The following is a 24606-nucleotide window of genomic DNA, read 5'->3' on the forward strand; positions in this document are numbered from 1 at the left end:
TGCTACTAACTAATAAAAATATTGATGCAGGAGCCTGTTGAGTATTTTGTGTCCTAATGTCTGAAACACCAACACTGGCATCATGAGTGCATGCATCTAAAACATCTAAAAGCTGAATTACAAGCACTGTAACAAGAGAGATCACTACAGTTTATGTGTGCAGAAATGTTTCAACCTGTCCCACAGTGACTCAAATCAAAGCACACAGCAGCAGTGAAACATTTTCTCTCCTACAGAATCCAGAGGACTCCTCATTCCTCAAGACCCCTGTCCCCCAGTGTACTCTGTGGTCCAGCAAATTAATGGGGCTTTTGTCTCTTCATAATTAGGTTTTACATAACTAAGATTTTTCTCGCCCCAAATCCATTAAACCTCCAAACAAGGGGATTGCATACCGTGCTTGTGGAAAGGGACAGGTCTTGGCAAGACCCAGAGCATACACACAGCATCAAAGCAATCAGCGGATATCTGTGTCAGGAGTAAGACCAAACATACTGGGAAAGTGAATTAGCAGCATTACAGTAATGCAAAAACTAGATTCACGAAAGAATAGATTGGCTGTGAAATGACTTCAATTTGTCCCCCTTGGTAAGAAGAAACAAAATATTTAAATGTTAACAATGACATTTAATTTAATAAACATACAGTCTACAAGAGTAAAAGTAATATATGTCATATATACATACATACATATATATGTGTGTATATACAACCCAAATTCAAAAAAGTTGGGATGTTCTGTAAAACGCGAATAAAAATAGAATTAAATGATTTACAAAAAATTTTCAACCTCTATTCGACCAAATACAATACAAAGACAGAAAGCATTTGGGAACTGAGTAGACTAAATGCTGAAGTTTTGAAAGTGAAGTTCTCTCTCATTCTTGTTTGATATACGACTTCAGGTGCTTCAGGACATTTGCTTCTAATGGATGATTTTTACAGTATGCTACTTATATTTAATGTAAACCTTTAATAACGTCCTAAACAGTGATTTATTAGATGCCTGAGCTAAGATCGGTGAGTTTTACATTTAATGTTTTAGATTTTGTATAAAAACAAATCTACATGCATTGGCTGCAAATCCCAGTGTGAGGCTGTAACACTGATGTGCACGCATAAATTGTCACAGATCTCTAAGGTTGTGTATTTTGATCAAAGATATAATAATGACATCATAAAAACGTAACCAGTAGCTATTGCTAACGTTAGACATCTTTCATCTTGAGTGTGTAGTTTAATGGTTAGTTCGTTGCCACCATCAACTGTTTATATGAAAGTAAAACAACAATTTAAATAATAAATTATATAGCAATTTTGAGTATGCATACAAAACACCTAGAATTATGATATAAGAGTACGTTAGGCGCACTGTACGGCGTGGTAGCGTGGCCGAGTGGTCTAAGGCGCTGGATTTAGGCTCCAGTCATTTCGATGGCGTGGGTTCGAATCCCACCGCTGCCAGTACCATTTAATTTTGTGAATCTGTTCCGACTTCCTCTGCAAACACGCCGAGTCAGCATTCCGACGTGTTCCTAGCTACGTGACAACGCATTATATGTGCCTGTATGGCTCATTCTGCTCATACAGATAATACATGCCTCTGGGAAAATCTGTGGTAGTGCAAGAGAGCCCTCTTGTGGCAGCCTGCATGTTTGCAAAAACACAAGCTTAATCCTGGTCAGTTCACCTCTGCTCTTGACTGTAATGTCTCTCCATAACTCCTCTCCCCCTCTGTTGTTCCTGCAATGAAACAGCTCACAACGAGGTTTGAGGATTATCTTGAGTAACCAGGTCATGATTTCCGGAAAGAGACAGTGCTGTTGAGTTTTTTGGGCTTGATCACCACAAACCAAGTGCCATTTAGTTCCACTATATTCAAGAGAAGGCAGACATCTCAGCAACTCACACCAAGAAAATCCAGAAAAAGCACTATGGGTCAATGGACAAATATATATTTTTGATTTTGGGGTGAAGTGTCCTTTAAGTAGAAAAAAAAGAGGGAACTTGTAGATATAAAATGGTCACTGGCATTCATTGTCAATGCTTTTATTGCTAAAAGTGTACAAAATTACTAATTGAATACGAATTAAATTCATTATATGTAGGCCTAAATCACAACAAATCTTTATCACAGAAGCTGGAGGCAAGCTTTACATACAACCAATCAAAATTTAAATATTTGTAATACAAAGTTAGATATTAATTTCCTTTTAATGAAATCATATTAACTTCAAACTGTGGAGAAATCCAGAACATTCACACAACTAGGGTTTAATAGTCCTCAGCAGCCGGGTAGTTTCATCATTTTGCAACCAGACACACAATGACCAACATCAAAAAAAGGTAGAATTAATTAGTCAGAGTAGAGAAAATACATAACCTGACATTCTTAAGACTAATTTTTAGAGCATATTTTATTGCGCCTGGTGGTGAGAATCCACCATCTCATTGTGAGAAGAAACATAACATGAGACAGCTTATTGTGCAGCTGCCCATCCAGTTTTGAGAACGGTTTAGTCCTGACACAGTATGCAGGCCAGCATCAGTAGCACCAGGCTGAGACCCGTCAGCAGCAGCGGGACGAGGTTTCGCGGCAGCTGGGAGGTCCAGGAGAGGCTGACAGGAGGACAGCTGGAGCGGGGCTGTCTGGTCTTCAGGTACTGCTCCACACAGTCCACCAGGCTGTAGGGCTTCGGAGAATAACCCAGCTCCCGACGGGCCTTGTCGATCTTGAAGGTGTGGCTCACTGCTATGCTCCTCACCTGCAGTGGAAGATTTGTGTTAAATGTAGTTCACAAAATTCTTCATCAAGACTGAAATCGTCCCCAGCAGCTGTGCTGCTGCAGAAACCAAGTTAAAGGTCATACTGTCAAGCTAATGGTTCAGATTAACCTCGATTTGGCAAACGAGGTTTTACATTCTGATAGCCTCTGACTGATGGATGCCTCCGGTTACTGCATCTTCTTACCGGTCAGGGGTAAAGTGTCTGCACGTGAAGCACACACAGTGAGAAAAGAGCTCAGACCGACGCCAGCTGGACACAGAGTTCATTAAAGCTCTTTTACAATCTCAGACACAAGGGTTCCAAAAGGCTTCTTCTTGAAGGGCTGAGATTCTACACGGAACCATCTACTTCTGCAGTACACTTTTTTGAAGAAAGTCCATTGAGAACTCTTTTCATACAAAGAAAAAAGAGAGAGTTCCTCAAGGATTGTTGAGATCCTTGAAGAACTCTTTCGACAAGGCTTTGTTAAGGGTTTTTTTGTTTTTAGATTTGTACTCTAACATGAAAGGGCTTTCAATAGAACCCCTTGGATGGGGAACCCTGTGAGTGGGTTCTAGATAAAACCATTGGGATGTAAAAGGATTCTTGATAGAACTCCCAGGTGGGTGCTAGATAAAACTTCTGTAATATAAAAAGGTTCTTGGTGGAACATCCGAGTGGGTTCTAGATAGAACCCTTGTAATATTAAAAAAAGAGTCTTGGTAGAAGCCCTGAGTGGGTTCTTGATAAAACTTGCAGGATATAAAAGGGTTCTCAATAGAACCCCCCAGGTGAGTTATCAATAAAACTTTTGTAATATAAGCAGGTTCTTTGTAGAATCCTCAGGTGGGTTCTAGATAAAATCTTTGTAATATAAAGGTGTTCTCTATAAAAGGGTTCTTGATAGAACCACTAGGTGGGTTTTAGATAAGATCTTGATCTCTAGATCTCTAGATAAAATGTTTGGAATATACAAAGGTTTTCAGGATAACCCTCTGGGTGGGTCCTCTGTAGAACTTCTCATAGGGCGGTCCTCGGTAGAACCTTTAGCAGTTGGTTCTAGGTGAAACCCTTTATGTTGCATTGTAGGTAGAATCCTTTGAAAGGGTTCCAAGTGGAACCCTTAGAAATGGTTCTACCAGGAACCAAAAAGGGTGCTCCTATGGAGACAAGATGAAGAACCTTTATGGTTCTAGTTTGCAGCTTTATTTGTCAGAGTGTACAGGTTTTCATCCTCCCACACCAGTCAGTTCTTCTTCTCTGACGATGTAAAACTGCTTCAGTCAGCGCACACCTTGAATAAAAATTCTTCAGCTGCACTGCATGACTGAAACCAGGTTTCTGTTCACTGATGTACCAGTACGTCATCATCATTAGACGCACGACAACCACAAGCTGCTGAGTCCTGCTCATCCTGTCTGACCTGACTATCATCCTGACTATACGGTACATCGCTCCCTGGCAGCTGTGCCTTTTTACTGCCTTCAATTTTCCACCACTTGAAACTAATCTGCAGTAAAAAAAAAAAAAAAGTAATTCACTGCCATAGGCCTCACTGGATTCAGAGCATAGATGATATTTTAATAAACTATGTAGATTGTAATGTGGTTGTTATGCAGGGTTTCTTTTTAATATCTGGCCAAGGACAAAAAATGTATTCTAGCAGTGGTGGAAGAAATATTAGACATTTAACCTGTACTAGAAGAAGTGCAGTGTGAATTGTATAGTCCTGGGTTTAGCTTCACTTTGGCCTGACAATGTGTGTGTGAAAGGGGCCTAAGTTATCCCATGGATAAGAATAGCCACCAGCTAAGAATTTGCAGTGTGAAAAGCACTTGTGAAAGCTTTCTTTCTCCCCTAGCCTGGGGTTAAGAAAGTTCTAAGAACGCTTTTAGCCCCGGGCTAGTGCTGCCATCAAACTGAACCCGTGAATTCATGGTTTTGACATGGGAACTCGTGAACTCAGAGCTCTCAGAAACTTTCCACTCACAGGTTCTGATTACCACAAGAGGGGGGCATTCATGGACTCCTCTCGTGAACATAGTTAACACAGCCCCATTTAAAGGCAGGATAAGTGCAGTGTGAAAAGCTCTGCAGATTTTTAGCAAACGTTACTTAAACGAGGAGTAAATTGTGCAGATTACCATACATTTGGTTGCCTTAGTGAGTATTTACTCACTTGAAATAAATAAAAGTGCTCAAGTTCATCACAATGATGGAACATGTCACCTGGTGCAACAGTATGGTTCACTGGTGTGTTTTTAATGGACTAGCGTGTAGGATTCAGTGGCACCTACCGACGATCATCTCTCTCTCTCCATCCTTAAGCTTAGGAGAAACTATGGTGGCAGAGAAACTTGTGCAAAACACGAAAGGCTATATCTTGAGCCAGTGTTTGTTTTGTCCACTCTGGGCTACTTTAGAAACATGGAGGTGCAACATGGCAGCCTCCATCAAAGTGATTCTTATTTTCAGGTGATTGTACATTAATGAAAATAGTCTTATGAATGAACCCCTGTAATTCTTACGCACTGGACCTTTAATAGTGTTTGGACGACAAACGATCTCTATAATAATAATAAGATATATCAGGTTTTTATAAAACATTTGCAGACTTAACCCTTTAAACTTATCGAACACTTACAGATGAAAGATAGTTGAGCACTGAACCTTGATGCAGCTCCCTGCAATTTTTAAATTGGTTGGTTTCACATTTCAAACGGCATCGTCCTCCATGTGTTTGCAGACTTGCAGAATATATGTACGCACGTCACGCAATGCCTTAACCTGAGAGTTGGCAGGATCATTCGAGCCCAGCTGAGAGGCTGCCCGACTGTGCTCACCATAGCAACAGCCACTGTACTGAGGTCACTTCCTGTAAACCTCATCTTGAACTTCCTGTTCTGACCCACAGCAGTTTATGTTTTATTCACAGGACAATCATCGATCCCCCGTCCAGCAGCTGTCTGACAGAATGAGCTCCAGGTGCAGGCCCACAGGCTCAGCTTTGGTTTCTGCCTCATCACACATTCATGAGGACGTTAGAGGCTGTGGCGAAGGCTCCTTAAGATGCCTCCCCTGGCAAGATTGCTGAAAACTGCCCTCATCCTGACACCCAACAATCCTGTGTTTTTTAATGGTGCCTCAGACCATCAGATAGTATTAAAATGCTTCTGGTATCTATGAGAACTTATGGATTTAATTGTTTGCCAATATTTTTGAGGTCATTCAAGGCTCACTTTGGTTTTCCATAATTCATGCACAAGAGATAGCATCAGATGAGGGAGGGGTAGAGAAGGGGGGCTGATAGGAAAATACCTGCCCTAATGAAGTCTGTCTTCACTGGTGGGAGAGACTTAAACAAGAATCTACTCATCAGAGGGCAGGTAACCTATCTCCATCACAGAAGACTCTCAGTTAGGATGTTTGCCTGTGCCTTATGCTTGGTGCATATCCAAATACTAATATTACCACTACTAAATAAGTATTAGTAGCACTAGATGTATCGCTGAGGTTCACTTTGTTCCCAGGTTTCCTGTTAGCGTACAGTGGCTGTTATTTATTTTTAAAAAATCAACATCATCCTGAGCGTTTTGTTAAGATACAGTTGCTATCTGGGACTTTTATTTTGAAAAAATCTCATACTTAGTATAATGTTAGGACACAGTTGCAGTCTGGGGCTTTTATTTGGAAAAACACACTCTCAACTTCGGTCCTGTGTATATATTTAGTTAATCTATGTGCTTTTTATTTTGAAAAAGCAGACTCGTTAATGCATCTCATACTCAGTTCATTCAAGTCAGAGTAAAAGTTTTAAGAGACGCAGAGGCAGAAGGAAGCATAATTACCTCACTTTGGGTAAAGAGGAGAGGCACTTCTATCACAGGTCTCAGAACTACATGTAAATATTCTACCAGCTTGGCTGAAAATAGAAAAAAAAAACAGAGTTGGTCAAAACAAGCCGAACTTTCATTTCTAAACACGTATCAGAGGAAACTCTAAAAGGTGTAAACATTTTATAGAAAGAGAGATGAGCTACCTGCTAAATAGACGACAGAAACTGGCAGGGTTATCAACGGTCTGCTGTAGCCCAGGTTTTCAAACTGCAGCATGAAACAGAGAGAAGTAAATTTGACTTAAAATGCATTTCACTTAAACTGGAAAATGAATTGAACATTTAAAGGATGAGGCAGGAATTATTGTTTATTTTTATTATTGTCCAAAAATCCCATAAAAAAAAAAAATTAAGTCAATTTTCTGATACGTTATTTCATAGTAAAACATCACTGAAACAGGAGAAAACAGAGCATTTGTTGGGGATTCTTTTCATCCATGCATAAACACACAGTTGGAGTGTATTGTATTGTGTATTGTGTATTGTGTATTGTGTATTGTTGGTGAGTATTTACGACAATGTGTGTTGGATTAAGTCAATATAAACTACAGTGTATATGTTAATTATTGTGAAGTAGCCTAACATGTAACCAGGACTGGATCAGATTACTTCATTATTAATTATTGTGACCCATTGAAATACAAAATTAATGTAGTCTAACCTTAATACTTGATTTACCTCAAATTTTGGCATGAAGTTTTTTTTCTCTTGAAGTCTGCCACAAAGTGGAGCACTTGTCTAATAAACCCCGAAAACCAGACGCACTATTCATGAGTTAATAAAGTATTAGTTATCATGAAAAAGTTTAATAATTTTAATAATTTCAGTTTTCATGGGATTTATGGACAATAAGAGAAATGTATAATATCACCCAACTCACCAGTGGTGTCAGCCACTCAAACAGATTGACTGAAACTCCATCATTAATGAAATAGACCTGCCCACTCTGCAAAAAACAGAAAACAATTGTATATTATCTTTATGTAAACTATAAATGTGATAATAGTGGCATACACCAACATACACCAAACTGAAAACTGAATCTTTTCTTTTGTCATAGTTTGTGATGTGCAGAGCAGACTAATCAGCTTCAGTTAAATAAAACCAATATTTGCGTTTACACATCAGGGACTGACAGAAAATCATTGAATGTATCTGTTATTTATTCTGTGTGGCATTATTGTTGGCAGCAGTCTGATCACATTGATCCAACTCACAGAGACGTAACTCCTCTGCAGCGTGAGAGCCTCGGCTGCCAGCGTGTGCGCCAGCACAAGGTTATCTACGTGCACCCAGTTCATCCTGGCCAGGGGGTCACCAAACCTGAAAACAAACAACCGACGCTCCACATTCACCTGAGACAGACAGACAGACAGACAGACAGACAGAAATTATCATGTCTGTTTCCAGATTATAGAGGATTGATAGAGAGCTGCGCATGATGATGTCACAGTGAAGCTGACCTTTCACTTTTCAGTTATAAAATGTCATCACATTATCATTTTATCCTATCAGACATTTATGTGCAATTTTGTCATAATTAACATGAATTAAGTTACGACCAAATATATGATATTTTGTTCAGTTCATCCCTGACTCCAAGTGGATGTTTGTACCAATTTGAGTTTTGTTTTATTTTTATCAAAGTATCTTGTCAAAGTGATCTGCAAGGTAAAATGACCGTTTTTGTCAGTGGGGTCTGCTGGTTTGAGGAGAGCAATATAAAGGCAGTTTCCAACTGAACAAAAAGGATGTTATTCTTCAGCAAAAACATCTGTCTCTATAGTGATCCTTTCCATAATGCGGCCAAACACTTTGAATACTTATCTGACCCTGTCAGCGGCAAAAACAAGCATGTTTAGTTGCAAAACTTTGACAGCTGCAGTTGCCTTCAAGGATTACACTGCAGCCTCTTTCACAGATGACCAATCCCAAAACCTTTTGTACCGATTAGTGATTTTAGACCCAGTAATGTGAATGTCTGCATGTTCAGAAACATACCAATGATACACCAAAACAACTCATCAGCACGTTGTTGTGTGTTTACATGTTTCCATCACTCAGTGCTACGCTGCGTCACACATTGACTGTTCTGATTGGTTGTAGGTCTATCCAGTTGCATCCAGAGGCATTTTGGTCTGTGTCTGTTGATAACGCACCTTGGAAATCAAAAATGAGCGGAGACTAATTCACATTCTCAAATTTGTGTGGCAATGACAGCCTATATAGAAACTTGTTTTTTGTTTGGGCACACTCATTTCTATGCCTTTTTGTTCAAATAAACTACAGGCTAGTTGATAAAATTGAGAGCAACCCGCAACATACAGTAAATAAAAAGTCAGCCGTCTTGGCCGACAGTAACCCGACATAACCAACCATGTCCAGTCCTTCAGCAGACTGCACTGCTGCCTCATAGAGGACAGACTGGAAGAGAAGGCAGTTGTAACTGGATGCCTGGAGAGCTCTATCAATAATGTAAACTCTTCAGGTAGAAACACATTGTGGCAGAGAGGCTTCAGACACTGCAAATGTATATTTTTCCTGTACCAACACATAAGGAAGCTATCTTGATCATAAAACAATGCATATGTTTATACACTTTGTTTTAGTCTCTCACCATGACTCTGTGAAGGTGTCTCCTCTCATCTGGTCCGTAGATGCCGCAGGGCCGCAGGACGCAAGTCCGAAGCAGGCCTCCACCTTCACGACAAAGCATTTAAACCTTCACTGAATATGTCTGTTATGTGTGTGTGTTTGTTTTAAACATGATGTATCAGGTAAAGCCAAATTGGGAGCAAACTTTCACAGTAGTCAGTATCAGCATATTCATATTTTCAGATACTATTCACATGCATCATATACTACTTTACTCACGGCAGTACAGTAGTACTATGAGCCAAATATACTTCAAGAAGTATGGCCTCAGTGGGAAATATATATTTTTGGTGTGTTTTGTGTTTTTATATTTTTTTGTAGGGGGTTACTAGCCAAAAAAGTTTAAAAGCACTGGTTTACTTTTGTCAATGTGTACTATTTTATGTTGTATTGATTTTATATAATGTTTTTATGTAAAGGCTTAAAGGACCAATGTGTAGGATTTAGTGGCATCGAGCAGTGAGCTTGCAGGTGACCTCCCCTCCACAAACAGCCATTGAATATTGTTTGATTTCCCTGCTTTGGGCTACTGTAGACACGCATTACTTCAGCATGGCGGTCTTCTTGGAAGAGGACCATAGATGTATTATAATGAGGCAGATACAACAACTTTAACCTGTGGTTTATAATGAGCCAGCTCTCGGCTCTAAGCTTAATTGAATGTATACGGTGATGCTCACTGACACGGTGTAGGGTTACACTGAAGGGGCAGATGGGAGGCTTCATACCTGTTAATGTAAAGAACGTAGAGGAACTTGAAACCCGTTATAGTGATGACTAGAAAACTGTAAGATAGTCACATGGACGGCTGTACTACACACTGCTACTGTTCTGTCTGGCTCTAAATTTAAACTGGTATCGTACTGGATTCTTGCAAAACCCAGTTTCCATGGCAACCACTGCCTCAGTGTTTCTGTTTCTCGCAAATATTTATTTTTTTTTTTTACCCAGAAACCAAACTTTTGTGTTGTAATCTCCTCTAATTGCATCCCCTTTTCATTTAATTCTGTGATTATGCTGTCGTTACAGGCACTGATCACTTTCACACCTTTCAGGGAGCATCCGTTGGCAGAGAGGACCGTCTGCTCTGCAATCGCTTTAGTTCTGGAGTAGTGGTCGATGTGCTGGAACACAAAGAAACACAGCCGCATTGTACTACACTCTCATGCACTGACAATGTCTTATTCTTGGCAAATGTACGGGACATTTTTGTTGGCGTCCTCATTCCAAGTTTGGTGATACATGAGTGAATGGGATATGTGTATGAATTTATGGGTAACATTTCAGTTGACATAGTTTGATTAATGTGTTTTTTTACTCACTACATCAGGGGGCACATGCGGCATTGAGGCTTCATCACACTCCTCAATTGGTTTCCCAGTAAACACGACATTGATGGTACTGGTATACACCAGTCTGGGGATGTTCCTCTCCTTACACACTGAAAGAAAACAGCATAAAAAGTTTATCACACTAATCTTACACGAAAGACTAACAGGATGTGAAGAGAAGAGACACAAAAATCAAGGTTTTCTGATTTCAGAATACCAAAGTGAGCTTCGCTTAAAGGTGCAATATGAAGGAATTGTTTCATATTCCAAACAAAGTGCTGCAGAGATGATGCATTTTTGAAGGTAGCATCCCTCAAACAAAAAGCCTGTGGTATTATAATTTTTTTTTTTTTGGATTAGTGCAGAAAATAAGTTCTGCTGCAAACAAAACTGACACACTGAACACAACCTCTGTGACCGATGGACCTCACCAACTATCAGACTACCGCCTCTTAAGGTACGAAGTGGTATTACGAGACAGGAATTTCAGAAGATATCTCTGCAAAACATAGATATCTGTGACATTACATTAAAACTGTTATTTATACAAATTCTGTGGATACTTCATTTTCATTTTATAGTGTTTTACTTATAATCTAATATATTGCACCTTTAACTGTATGAGGGTTTTTTTTTTTATGTCAAATTTCAAATAATATTTACAATAAACATACTGTATTCATCACATCGTATATGGTGATGGTCACTGAGTCATTGCAGTGTCACAGGATGCTTGGTGTAGACTGTATGAATATGATCATTGCTACATGTATCCTTACCGTTAATGACATTATTGGTCCCTCCAACGTTGACTGACTCCACCTGCTCTTTTCTCAACTAACAGACAAACAGAAAGATGGAGAAATGTAACCACACCTTTTATTTCTTGTAGGTAATACAGTCCTTTTTTCACCATCATGTCCCATAAGCACCATACTGTATGAGTGCAAGTGACATGTGTTTGCATGGTCTGAGCAGGGATGTTTGTCTTTGCATTATTTATTTACGCTTGTTTATGAACAAAAGCTCAGCCTTAAAGCAACATTATGTAGCTACTTTACCTTAAAATAACATCTTCACAATCTGATGCTACACTGACTTATAATAGGGTGAACTGACCCGGGCCTACACTAAGCCCCTCCTTCAAACAGCAGCTGTCCAATCATAGCTTAGCTTAGCAAGGGTCTGTAAGAAGAGCGGCACTCCTTGCCTCATAGTTTGGGGGGTGGCGTCAGGTTTTGAGAAGGAAGAAGAATAGGAAAGAATAAGTGTGATGACGTTATAGAAAAGCAATGCTAAATCATTGGAGCGCTCTTCTCTATGTAAGAAGAGAACAACACTGGGCCGCAGTCCAGAAACTTCTTAAGTCTTAAATTAAAATAGGAAGAGTCTAAAGATATGATTTTTCATAATTTGGCATTACAGAAAATAAATCCTAACTAATTTGGGAATCCTGTCTTAATTTACTTCAACTTTTATGTCTGTTACATAGCAAATGACACGACTTTTCTCAACTTGCAGAGCTAAACAACTTTGCAACAGATTTTTAAACAAACATAACACTGAAACATTCAAAAATGGAGTAGAAATAACCACGAGCTAATTTAGCTACTACTACAGGTGGAAAATTAAGACAGCTTAACGGTTATCCTAAATCTAGCAGTTTATTTAAGATTTGGGGAGTTACAATGTTTGTGTAATGCACATTTCCTTTCCTTAGGAACATTAACTCAGGAACTGTCCATCTGTAATGTCCTTTTCTCCTAAATCTGGTCCTAATCCTAATTACTGTGGTAAGCAAATAGTTAAGACAGGATCTCCAAGTTAGGAAGTCTCAGTATTAGTCCTCTGTTTGCTATTTATTTTTACACCATTACTAAGTAGGCCATCATTGTATTCACTTTCACTTCTCACTAGAAATTCTGGTACTTATCAAACCTGCTCTGCAGATTATCTTCGGCTAACTGATTCCTACATTAAATATTGAGCATGGAAAGTCATTTAAGGTATGCTGTGATGATGTCTGACAAAGCATTTTGAGGCTTGAGACTTCAGTGTTTCTGGGACGTAATTCACTGTGGGTACAAACTTAATTCTAAGTAAAAACCATTCAGTGATGTTCTACTCAGTTGCAAAACAAGTACAAACAAATGTAAATGTTGAATGAATGAAAATGTAATGCGAATTCTTCATTTTGCCACTGAGGAAACAGAATAAAGTTTACTTTCTACAAAGTTGCAGCTCTTCATGTCCATATTAACACCCTCACAACACACTGCCTCTGTTTCTCTCACTTTTCTTTGAATGATTAAGTGGTGAGCAGATGCTAAAGAAGACGTGAATTGAAGTCACCTGCTCTGGTCCGGACATGCCATAAGACGCTGTGTGGAATATACAGTCGACGCCTTCGCACACCTTGTAGAGAGAAGAGTAGTCCCGGATGTCACCCTGCAAGAAAAAGGGAAGAAAACATTTCCTCACTTAATTAATGCCACTTTGGAAACACTTATGTTAATTCATAAGAAAGCGTAAGTATGGTTTTACACTTTTATATTATATTATTACTTGCATATTTACTGCATGCGCTCAACATTAGCAGTTTGACAAGTTGGGAGTGTAGCAGGTTCACCGTACAAATGGGAGTGTGAGTCAATAACTATCTCATGAAAAGACAGTTGTAATTAAGGTAAGTGTGCCATGAGGCCTGCAAGTGAAACCTGAATCATGTCTCCACCCGCTATGACCCAGTCAGCAGCTGGCGCTCTGAGGCGGATCACTCACCTGTGTCTGTTTCCAGCCAGCACGCAGACTAACCAGAGAGACACGCTGACGGCTGACTGGCTGAGGCAAGGAAATACTAGATTGATTTTCAAGGAGCAGTGTCACTTAGAAGAAAAACACCTAGACGGGGTTGCACCAATGAGATAAATTTAATGTAAAATTATTTCTAAGTAAGGCTTATACGTCTAGGTTTAAAATTCCAGATTTAAAAATAAGCAGAGTTCTGTTGCACAGATGCAAGTTTATTGTTGTAAACTGAAATTAAATTAGTTAAATCAATATGAAGATATGTTTATCTAAACTGAAAGAAATAAAAAATATATTTGAATGCTGTCAGGACCTACGATGCATCTGATTATGTTATCCAGGAAAGCACAAAGTGATAGAAACAGATATTTCTTCTATCCAGAGTCGCTCAGTTATTCAGAAAATGTCAACACCATGATTACCCCAGCATAGTTTGAAAAAAGTTACATCTACATTAGTCAGTCACTTACATTTCTACATACTTGTATATCTTTTCTGTAGAGTTTCTATTTCAAATGCAAAGCAGTCTTTCGATTTATAAAACATTTTTTTGCAGTTTCTGATTTTTCAGTATCCACCACTTTAAAGGGAAGAGGGTGGTGGGCTTCAGACAGTTCATAAAACGTAGTTTAGGTAAGAATAAAAAAAAAAGAGTGAATATTAGGTTAGAAAATAAAACATTTACTAGATTTTATGTGACTTCTGGTATAAACCACACATATTTCTGGTCTTCCATCCAAATACAGAGACAGATACAAACAATGATGTCTCTGTGCACCTCTATTATTAAGTAAACAGTTAAATATCTTAACTATTAATTAATATGTAGTAGGGTCTGCTCAATCAAAAAAATCATTTTACAAAAAAATACAGAATTTCTTGACATTTTGTCAGATTCTGTTGCTTTTCACAAACTATGTGAACTATGTGAAGGTTTAATTATTGTTCCTGTCAAAGTCTGCATCGCGTCTGCATCAAAAGGATTGTCAAAAAATTACTGGTCCCATTTTCAGCATCCAGACCATGTTTCTGGTATTTGGCCTTTAATATGAGATCGTATTATAAACTACTCATTGTCACAGTGTGGTGAAAGAACTAAGGGGAAGGGACAATGTTACAGGGCAAAAGGCCTAAAAAATAGCACAGCTATATGGTTGTATAGCGGCATTATAGTGGCATTACGCGTTCTGTACAATCATGGCAGACTCAGGCTGTCTGAGGGGCAGGGAAAAAAATAAACAGGGCACAAGCTGTATGAGGTGGGGTATCAGTCGTGATGGATTTATAGGGAAACAGGTCCAGTCCCCGAGTTAGATCTTGTGGCACTCCATGGTGTTTTCTCCACTAGACGGGCATTGTAGAGGGCACTTCACCACGTTTAAAGGCCCCACACATGATCAGTGGTAAAACCGCTTTGCACTGGCTGTCCCACTGAGAGCAGTGGCGCCCAACTAAGCGGCTGCCCTTGGCATTGCACACTGCTCAGATTTGCCCCAGAGCTCACTTGCAGATGACCTTTCAAAATGCAACCAATGAGATAACAGCTGTATGTGACGATGCAGCCAGAAGTGACCACACATGTATGGAAGCAGTGCAAAGCCACCCTAAAGTGGATTTCATTATGTTTTCTCCATTGGAAGGGCAAGCAAGAGGGCATTTAATCACATTTTATCCACCAGAAAGGCACCTTCCAGGGCACTTTACCACACTTTCTTGGACAGTGCACCAGTCTAGAAGACATTTTATCATGTTTTATCTACCATAGGAGCCCCAGTGTTTTTCTAACATAGGAGCACCACTTTGAGTCCACCAGTGTTTACAATTACGCTGCAAGAGTATTGACTAGAACTAGTCTAGACTAGACTTATTCAGGGCAAAGTTATATGCAGGAGAAATGGGAAAAACATAAATTTTAATTTGTGTAACAGCAGAATTTCAGAGTTGATTTACAAGCATACAGCAGAGTGAGGTCTGTCTCCACTGTCCCATACCTGATAGAAGACGGCTCCATCAGGGATGTCACTGGGAGGTTTGTTTATGTCCACGAGAATCACTGACATCCCCTGACCGGCTAGCTCTCTCCCTAGTCTGGACCCAAAGTATCCGCCTCCTCCTGTCACCAACACATTCCCTGTGGAGACGCCCCAGGCCAGAGCTGCCTCTTCTCCCAGTCTGGAGGCCGCACACTCCTGGCTGCCGCAGCTGGCCATCGTGGCTCCGTTCACCCTGTGGCGGAGGGCCACGGCTGGGCCGGAGGCGACAGTCGGGGCTGCGTGGTTGACCCATGGCTGGTGGGTGAGGTGGTGGAGGTTGTGAACGTGGTGTCCGCTTGCCTGCAGGCGACACAGAGGGACGCTGTGGCAGGGAAGCTGCTTCACCTGACACAGAGAGCCTCCACCAGTCTCACTCATGTTACGACCGCACAGCTCCATAGATGTCCTGATGTGTTGAAAAGGGGGAAATATCGATTATCCATTGTTTTAGTATCACTTAAGTCTTACTAAGTCAAGTCACGTTGAATTATCTTAGGGTGCTTTTCATATAGAGCAGGTCTAAACCATACTCTTTATAATATTATTTATAGAGACCCAACTTATTTTACTTATAATAATACCTAAAATAAAAATAAATGCATTTAGGTTGAGTTAATATCATTGTTTTCCTCTACTCAGGAAAACAATTAAAAAAACAATATATAGGACATTTTAGCTCACTTACTTGAATCAGTAAAACAATATATAAATTTTAAATGCTTTACAAAAGGTGTGCACCAGATATAAATCTTAAATTTGCAGAATTTCCTCCATAGTCTTATTTATTTGGTGACCCACAGTCTCCTGTGACCAACCCTTGGGTCACGACTCAGAGTCTGGATCTTCAACACTGCTTTTGTATATTGGAGAGATTATTAAATCTAAAAATACAAAAGTCATTAAAAGTATGCTTACATGTTTTTGTTTGATATAAAATATATTTGAAGTGTACTTTTAAAAAGTGTACTTCAAAATAGATGTCATTAAGTTCATCTGCAATGTACTAAAAACAAATATATTAATCATGCAGTACTTAAAGTGGTATTTCAGTACACTGAATTGCAAATACTCATGTGATGAGTTAAGTTTACTTTTCAAAGGATAATTATTTTCAATTTCTTTGTAATACAGTATTAGTATGCTTTCATTTCACTTTATTAGAACTGTGTTTAAGTAGGATTATAAAAACTGGACTTCAATGTTAATTTATTTAAAAATGTACTTTAATGTACTTTGAAAAAGTTGTACAAACAAGGTAAACATTAGTTTCATTGATCAAGTATGCTATTAGTACACACACAGCCATATACTTGTGTACTAAGTATACTTGAAGTTGTTCAACTTTAGCACATAAAAGCATACTAACACACTAAGCACACTTAAACTTTTCTACAATTTAATCACAAGTAAAGTTTACTTAGTATAGAATTTACTGTTCCAGAAAAACAAACTTCAAGTTTGCTAATCATTAACACACTTGAAGGATATTGATTATTATTATTGCACTGTGGTGGAAAATCTGAAAATGAAAACAGGCACGAAGACCAAGATTGTCTTTGCAAAGGATCAGTACACAGTCACACAGAAAGTGTAAAAGGAACTGACAATGAGTCAAGACGGTAAATCTGTCTTACAGGGTCAGGAGATGAAGGAGGTTGGGTCAGGATGGTCCTGAAGGAGTCAGGATTGTGTTATCAGAAGTTGTTCTTCCAAAGGGAGAACAGTTGTGTGTTCAAGGACTAGTAACCAACTAGTGTCTCACAAATCATGAGAACTGACTATCAGGAATAAAATATAGTTCAGCATATATTTTACAACTACAGCACTTACTCTCATATATGCCTTAATTTAATACAGGCCTTTTTCTCACCAGAGTTTGCCCACAATAAACCTTAAGTCTTTCTTCTTGAGTGTTAAAATAAGACCTGACGGTTTTGCACACAACTTTAACCCATATTTCACGACATCCTCATGAAATTAAGAATGAATTGATGTACAATATTCAACAGTGAGATGTATTATTACATTGTAAGACTGTGAAGTGAATTTTCTATGACGTTGTTTCCAAGCTCACCAAACAAGTTTTTGTAACTTTTTATACATGTCACATAAGCAAAACCTCTGCGCACATCCAGCGTTCAAAATGATGAATTAACGATACGCAGTTCAAATTGCCCTCACGTGCCCACTTTCCAAACATCAAATTGATACTTAAATAAATCAATTAACTTACCTTAATATTCCTCTCGACCTCTCACGTCCATACCTGTGCCGCCCGGCTCATGAAATAACTCAGTCTAAACTCTCCCTTTGCTCTCTTGATCTGTCCCTCCCGGTGCGACGTCTCTCTCGCCTGTTAACCACCTGTCCTGCACTTACCTGAGGACTCTCCTGCCGTAATGTCTGGATGAAGCGCGCACCTAAATGTAACACCTACCATTACTGTAGACTAATAACTCCCAATATTCATATGATGATATTGTAATAAAAGTCGACTATGTTTAACTGGCCAATAATTTACTAAAAAGTCGTAATCAATAATGTAATAACTTCTTGCACAGAATGTAAGAAGTTATCATTTCACAAATTGATCAATACGTTATTAAATGGGTCAAAGGAGATCGTAAAAAATGTTATGAATGGAGGCATAACACTTTATTTATTGGCTTTAAAATGTCACTCTTCCATGACACTTACACTTGCTGTTGCAAAAACCTGAGTTACCTTACCTTACCTTACCTTACCTTACCTTACCTTACCTTACATTACCTTACATTACATTACCTATTAACCAGCCACTCAGGATGAGGACAATGATTCGGGTTAGGGGTTATGATCAGTCAAATCTCTGAGCACACATTTCAGGGGTCAGTGCCCTACTGAGCATGTAGTTTTTTCCCTCTCTCTTTTTTTTTTTACATTTTGGGGTATATCTTGTTTGTTTTTGTTGTTTTGGTTTGTTTATTTGTTTTTCTGTATTATGTTTTATTTTTTGTTTTTTAACAATTACACTTAATAAGTTTCTTTCCCCTGATGCTTGGCTATTGGCCTGGCAGTGTACTGCACATCTTTGTGTATTTTCCTGATGCAGGACAAGGCTGTGTTCATGTGCTATTATCATGTATTAAATAATAATTTTAACTTAAAAAAATGCATCACAGAATCACAGAAATGAATGAAATGCTGAGATATAGGCCTATTTTATATTTTTTAAAAAGAAGTTCACTTACATCCCTTACAAGAGGGCCTCACAATCCCCTGTGAAGGTTTGGCGTCCCCCAGTGGAGGTAGAGGAGAAATTGTCAGCACATTACTCACTCATGAACTAGGCTGTCTGTCTTCTACAGGTAGCCTGAACTGACCATAAATAGAAGCTGAGTAAAAGACAATAGATGTGCTTAATTTGTAACTTTAACATGCAGAGACATTGAATGTGATTGTAGAGAAAATTAGTGTGGTCTAACGGTTCTCAAATTATTCTACGGGCCTGGTGATGAAATTATTAAGTTCTGGTGGTCAGATGTCAAAGGTCACTGTAACTGTAACTATAACTCAAGAATTCAAACACCAAATTATGACAAAATTTCACATAAAGGTGTAACAGGATAAAATGATGAGGTGATAACATTTTACATCTAAAAGGTCAAAGGTCAGTTTCACTGTGGCATCATAATGTCCAGCTCTCTATCATTCCTCTGTACTCCTCTGTAAAAATAGTCTCTAAGTGAAGACAGCATGAAAATACAATAGACTGTTGAGTGCTTGAATTCATGTATGAAGCAAGAATGAGAAATAATTTCACATTTAAAACTTCAACAATTAGTGTCCTCAGTTCCCAAATGCTTACTGAGTCTTGTTGAAAGAAGAGGTGATGTATCACAGCGGTAAACATGCCCCGTCCCAACTTTTTTGGATCATGTTGGAGGCATTATATTCAGAATGAGTGTTCGTTTACAAAAAAACATTTAAATGTTAAATATCTTGTGTTTGTACTGTATTTAAAAGTTTTTGCAAATTGCAAAAAATGCAAATTGATGGTCACTGAACTCTAACTTCATGTGGGTGACAACAGCTGAATACAATCATCCACCATCCTCAACCGTGATATTTAACAATACTTTCCTTTTATGAATCAGCAAATAGAAGTGTTCACTTGTCTGTTGTGGAAGAGAACAGAAGTCCATTAATCAAAGCTCAGACGTCAAATGATGTAACTGATGTATCTGTGACAGGACAACAGGCCAGGTAGACGACAGCAGCAGCAGCAGCAGCTGTCACTTCCTGAGCACAGTGTTTTTGGAGAAGACAGAAATAGACACTTCATATTTTATTTAGCAGACAGCAGACAGACTGCCAAACCTGAGCTGACAAATGCACTGCACGTAATTAAAGAGGAAAAAAAAACAAAAACGTCTTAAGCAGCAACCAAATGACTGGAGCTCTTGATGTAGAAGCAATTTGGAGATAAACTGTGTTTTTTAAAAAAAAAAAAAAAAAAAAAAAAGAGAGAGAGAGATGAATTGTAGTGCACTCTTCTGATGTACTTTCCTTTTTTAACAGAAAGTACATTGAGTGTTGATTTATTTCCGATAGCAGATTGCACCTTACCCTAATTTGGGTCACACAGAAACAACACTTCTTTGGTATTCTCAGAAAAGACATGTCCTCTCTGGAGTATACACAGTGTACTGAAAATAAATGGAAGTGCGCATAAAAGGCAGTCACTGACTGGACTGATACATTGATACTCACAAACTGCTCATTTGGTATCTCTACTTTTAAATAAACTTGTGAGAGTGTAGCAGAAGTAAATGTGGCAGGATGTGACACTACTTTTCACCTGCAGATGAAAATACAGCAAGATGAACTGTTTGTGTCAAGAAAGTGCCACACAGCAGCAAGATGTGTAATGCCTTCAAACAATTGAAACAGCACACTCTTAAAGTTGTAGGCTGACTTTTGACCTCTGACCTTTTTGGATACCACATGAAAGATAGGAGGCACCAGCCGGTTGGGCACCCAACAGCCCCTTGCCTTGCCTGGACACTTACCTGCTCACTTTCCATGCTTCTCCTATGAAAGTTGCAATTTTAACAATCAAAATCTAAGTATGTAGCTCACACGGCAGCTTTATATGTTTCTTTATACTTTATATCCAAACATTTTATATTTGTTGTTATTTATTTACTTTGAAAAAAAAAATACTTGACACAGGAGAGTATTCACCTAACAAAAATGGCAGCGCTGTAGGGAGCAGCAACAAGCCAAAATATCTATTTTTCTTCCTCATTAATAAAGGTATAATCGCCATCATGAAGAAATGCCCTCACCTTCACCACAGCCAGTGATGCAGAGGAATTCTGTCATCAGCTGAGCAATGCAAACAGCAAGACCCCCAGACGGCAATACAACACTCTGCAGGTTGACCCAGGACCAGAGTCCAAGTCAGAGCCAGAGCCACCGGGAGCAAACTTGCTTCACAGCTGGGCAAGTTCCAGTCTTTGACTGTGCAACAAACATCCTGTGCAAAGCACGAGACACGTGGGACAGGTAGCTCGGTCTGGGACAGTGATGAATGCTGCTGCCATTGTGTGCCAAGTTGACCTTAAAAACTACAGGCTAAATGAACTTCTTTTAAAAATACAAACATGTGAAATCATCAGTTATCTTATTGGTATCGGCCATGTGAAGCAGGTAATTATCGCATTGGCTGAAAAAAAAATCTGTATTGTGCATCCCTACATACAGTATGACCTGTAGTTTACAGACAGCTGTGGGAAATAAAGGCCAAGTTGTCGTGAGCAAAGCTCAAAGATTTGATATTCCAAAGTTCTGACTGATCACTATATGACAACAAAAACAAACAGCAGGTCTGACTCTTCAAATGTTTATTTTTTCTAGTAAAGTTCAGCATAAAACTTGCATGCAGACATGCAGTAGAAGTTTAATCTGTGTGTTTATCATCCAGCTTTTGGAGAAATTAACTATTAGTTCAAAGTATTCAAATATTCCCACATTTCATTTTAGTGAGAGAGGAGCTCAAACTGTTTACTTTTTTTTTTTTTTTTTTTTTTGAATCTGGAGATCCGGACAGAAAGAGTGAGACAAGTTCTCTCACACTTTGAGAAGATCCAACCCACAGAAAGTTTCAAAGGAAGAGCATCACTGTAACAATAGAAACTCACTACAACCGACCTCCCTGCAGCGAGCCTGACCTCCACCACTGTGCAAAATGAAGCATGTAGGAATCTTAATAAAGCAACAACAAAAGCTTATTAAAAGTGAATGAGTTAAAATAAATGTTTGTAATGACAAATTTATGAAACTCATTACCATTTTTAAGCAGTCATAACAAGGTTCTTGTAAGTGCTTATAAATGTCTTATTATCCAACAATTTATTATGCTATTGTTAACACTTATATAGTATTACTGATGCACATTAATGGTAATAAGCATCTTATAAGGGCCTTATTACCTATTAACTAATGCTTATTACAAGCACCTTCATATAAAGTTATCACATAATGCTTTGCTAAAATAACACATTTAACCATGATTTTAAGGTGAATCTTTAAACTGACAACATCATGGCTATAACCCACTGCCTTCTCGCCTCTGCTGCTCATCTGTTACTTCAGTGCCCGGTGTGATATAAGGGTTGAGTTACTCTCTCATTAAATGCGGCGCAGCACAGCCATGAATCACAGTCAGCAGGGAGTAGTCACCTTGTCTGACCCGCTGCAGCGATGAAGGGGAGGGCAGTGTTGTGGAAAATGCAGACCTCTCTTGTCTGCAACCTTGCCAAGCCCTCCCCTGAGGTGAGCGCCACTGTGCGGACTGGAAATAGGATGGGCAGCTCGCTGTGAATAGCCGGCAACTCCCTGAAGTCCCAGTGCAGCGTGGAGGACAACCCTGCAATGATCAAAGAGACAAGGAGACACAGGCTTGGGGAGTAACGGAAATACAAAAGAAAGGTAGCTGTATTCCATTACAGTTACAGAAAAAAAGATGCAATCAGATTACACATGCATTCAGTAAATATGGGGATTATTAGTTTATTATCATTAGTTTATTAGTGTGCAAAATGGGCTAAAAAACTTTTGTACAGAATGAAGTACAAGTATGCAAAGTGTAATGATACAGTATTTGCTTATATCACAAAGTCTGCCAGGGTTTGATAAATATCAGATGATAGCATATGTGCATGTAAAACAATCAGTAAAATTTATGTCAACACACTAGAGGCAACTATATTGATTCAACAGTTTTATGACTGAACTCTTCCAGTCATTTGTGACACAGTCATGTCATGGGAATTTCAAAATAAAGGCATGACAGTATGGATCGATATATTCACTTCGCACCAATAATATTGGATCATCAAAGAGTGAATCAATATATCAATCCAGATCAATGTATCATTACACCGCTTGTGTATAGATGTGTTAAACCTGTACTTGTGGAATGGTATTGATGAATATACACTGTGTATATGCATATATAAAAATCTGGAAAGGGGTTTCTGGAAGAATTCTGTATACCATGTGAGAAAAATGGAAAAAAGGGCAAATGTTTAAAAAGTGTAACAATCTGTCCCTTGGTTATTTAATAGTATTTAATATAAACTATTAAAGGTAGAAACAGAAGCACAAATCAGACTCTTGATCTTCTCTTTTAAGAACCCGTGGACTCATGACTGTAATAATATTAGAGCTGCCCTTTCACGGCCTTTTTGACATGAAATAATAGGATACACACAATGACACAAAGGTTACGTTACATTTAGTGTAGCATGTAGTTTCCAATGAGCCAACATGCACAACAGCAGCACCCTGATGCAGTTTGACCTGAAATGAAGGAAACATTAGTTAGTAGCCTATCATTGATAACAGCTGTGTTTACACAACTATTTCACCTCAAAATAGCTGCTGTGATTATTACAGACTTAGTGTGGGAGGTGTTCTTCGCCAGGGGCGGCTGCAAACAGCTTCTTGGTTGAGGAAAGAGTTCATAGATGCAGTTTGGGGAAATACTACTGTTTATTTATTTATTTATTTTTGCAGAGTAAGAAACTAGTAAATGCCTGTGAACAGATCTTTTTCTGTATTTGGTGTAGTTATTAAGTTAGTGTAAAACGGCAATATAAGGCTATTGTCGAATGTCTATGGAAGTGAGCAAAAGTAAGCAAGTAAACTAAGGGGGCGTTTTTTTAAAAGTCCACAGTCTCAGACTCCTGATGTAGTACACTGAATTTACAGTTAATAGGCAAGCCAGATCAAGAGAAACAGGAATAAAGATCCCGCAGAAATTAGTAACGAGCAGCAGGGGGCACCAGACAACAGCATTTAAATCCACCAGCAGCCTCAAAACACTGTACTATACATACATATATATACAGTATATATATATATGTATATTTGGAAGTGACAATATATTTTCACATTTGAGGTTTAGTTTTATAACAAAATTAGATTTAAAGGGGATTTTTAAAGGAGTACTATGCAACAATTGCATGACCAAAAATGAGCACTCCAGTCCCAATAGAGAGTCAGCCATAGACTGTATATTAATACATATTATATATATTGAAATCCTCTTCAGTATACTGTCTGTGATTTAGGCGACTTGTTTCACTGCAGGAGCACAAGACAGGGCAATATTGTTATTTGAAACTAACAAGTGACGAAAAGTCCTAAACTGTAATATGATCAGCTGTCAGTTGTCTGAAATTGTAAATCTAAGCCTGATATCTTGTGGGGAAAAAGCCCACTGCACCGAAAATACAAACTCTGGAGTTTAGTGACTGCCTGCCTTCTGCCTGCCAGACCCCATTTACATAATGCTCAGTTTAACTGTTACAAATATCTACTCCTTCTACAAGATTATTAACATTTCTTACAACTCATAAACAGACACTAACTTAATTAAACTGGTATTTAAGTCTTCAAAGTTTTATGTTTACCTTGTTGATACATGTGAACACTGATAGAAATATAAAATAAAAAACACAGAGAACAGAGGCTCATGCTCCCACAATATGGTATTGTTTAAATCCACTTTCATAAGGATGTAAGTTCCTGCATAAAAGAAAAAAGATAGAATGACATCGACTTCCA

At 38.6% G+C, this 24606-nt stretch overlaps 1 protein-coding gene and 1 non-coding gene across 2 annotated transcripts; one reads left to right on the forward strand and one right to left on the reverse strand.

Moving 5' to 3' along the window:
- Window positions 1-1382: 1382 nt before the first annotated feature.
- On the forward strand, window positions 1383-1464 carry trnal-uag (transfer RNA leucine (anticodon UAG)). The gene has a single exon. It is a non-coding gene; the product is annotated as a tRNA-Leu (tRNA).
- A 1034-nt stretch (window positions 1465-2498) lies between these two features.
- On the reverse strand, window positions 2499-17835 carry sdr42e2 (short chain dehydrogenase/reductase family 42E, member 2). The gene is made up of 12 exons (XM_084744288.1): window positions 17723-17835; window positions 15448-15895; window positions 13001-13096; window positions 11428-11485; window positions 10640-10758; window positions 10366-10441; window positions 9280-9362; window positions 7880-8017; window positions 7543-7608; window positions 6807-6870; window positions 6616-6689; window positions 2499-2765 (listed from the first exon to the last, which is right to left on the reverse strand). Exons 2-12 carry the CDS (start codon window positions 15886-15888, stop codon window positions 2517-2519), a joined length of 1464 nt encoding a protein of 487 aa, XP_084600414.1. The 5' UTR covers window positions 15889-15895; window positions 17723-17835; the 3' UTR covers window positions 2499-2516.
- Between the last annotated feature and the right edge of the window lie 6771 nt (window positions 17836-24606).

This window comes from Lutjanus erythropterus, chromosome 19 (genome assembly GCF_056507025.1).
Source record: "Lutjanus erythropterus isolate fLutEry1 chromosome 19, fLutEry1.hap2, whole genome shotgun sequence".
NCBI classification, from domain to species: domain Eukaryota; kingdom Metazoa; phylum Chordata; class Actinopteri; order Lutjaniformes; family Lutjanidae; genus Lutjanus; species Lutjanus erythropterus.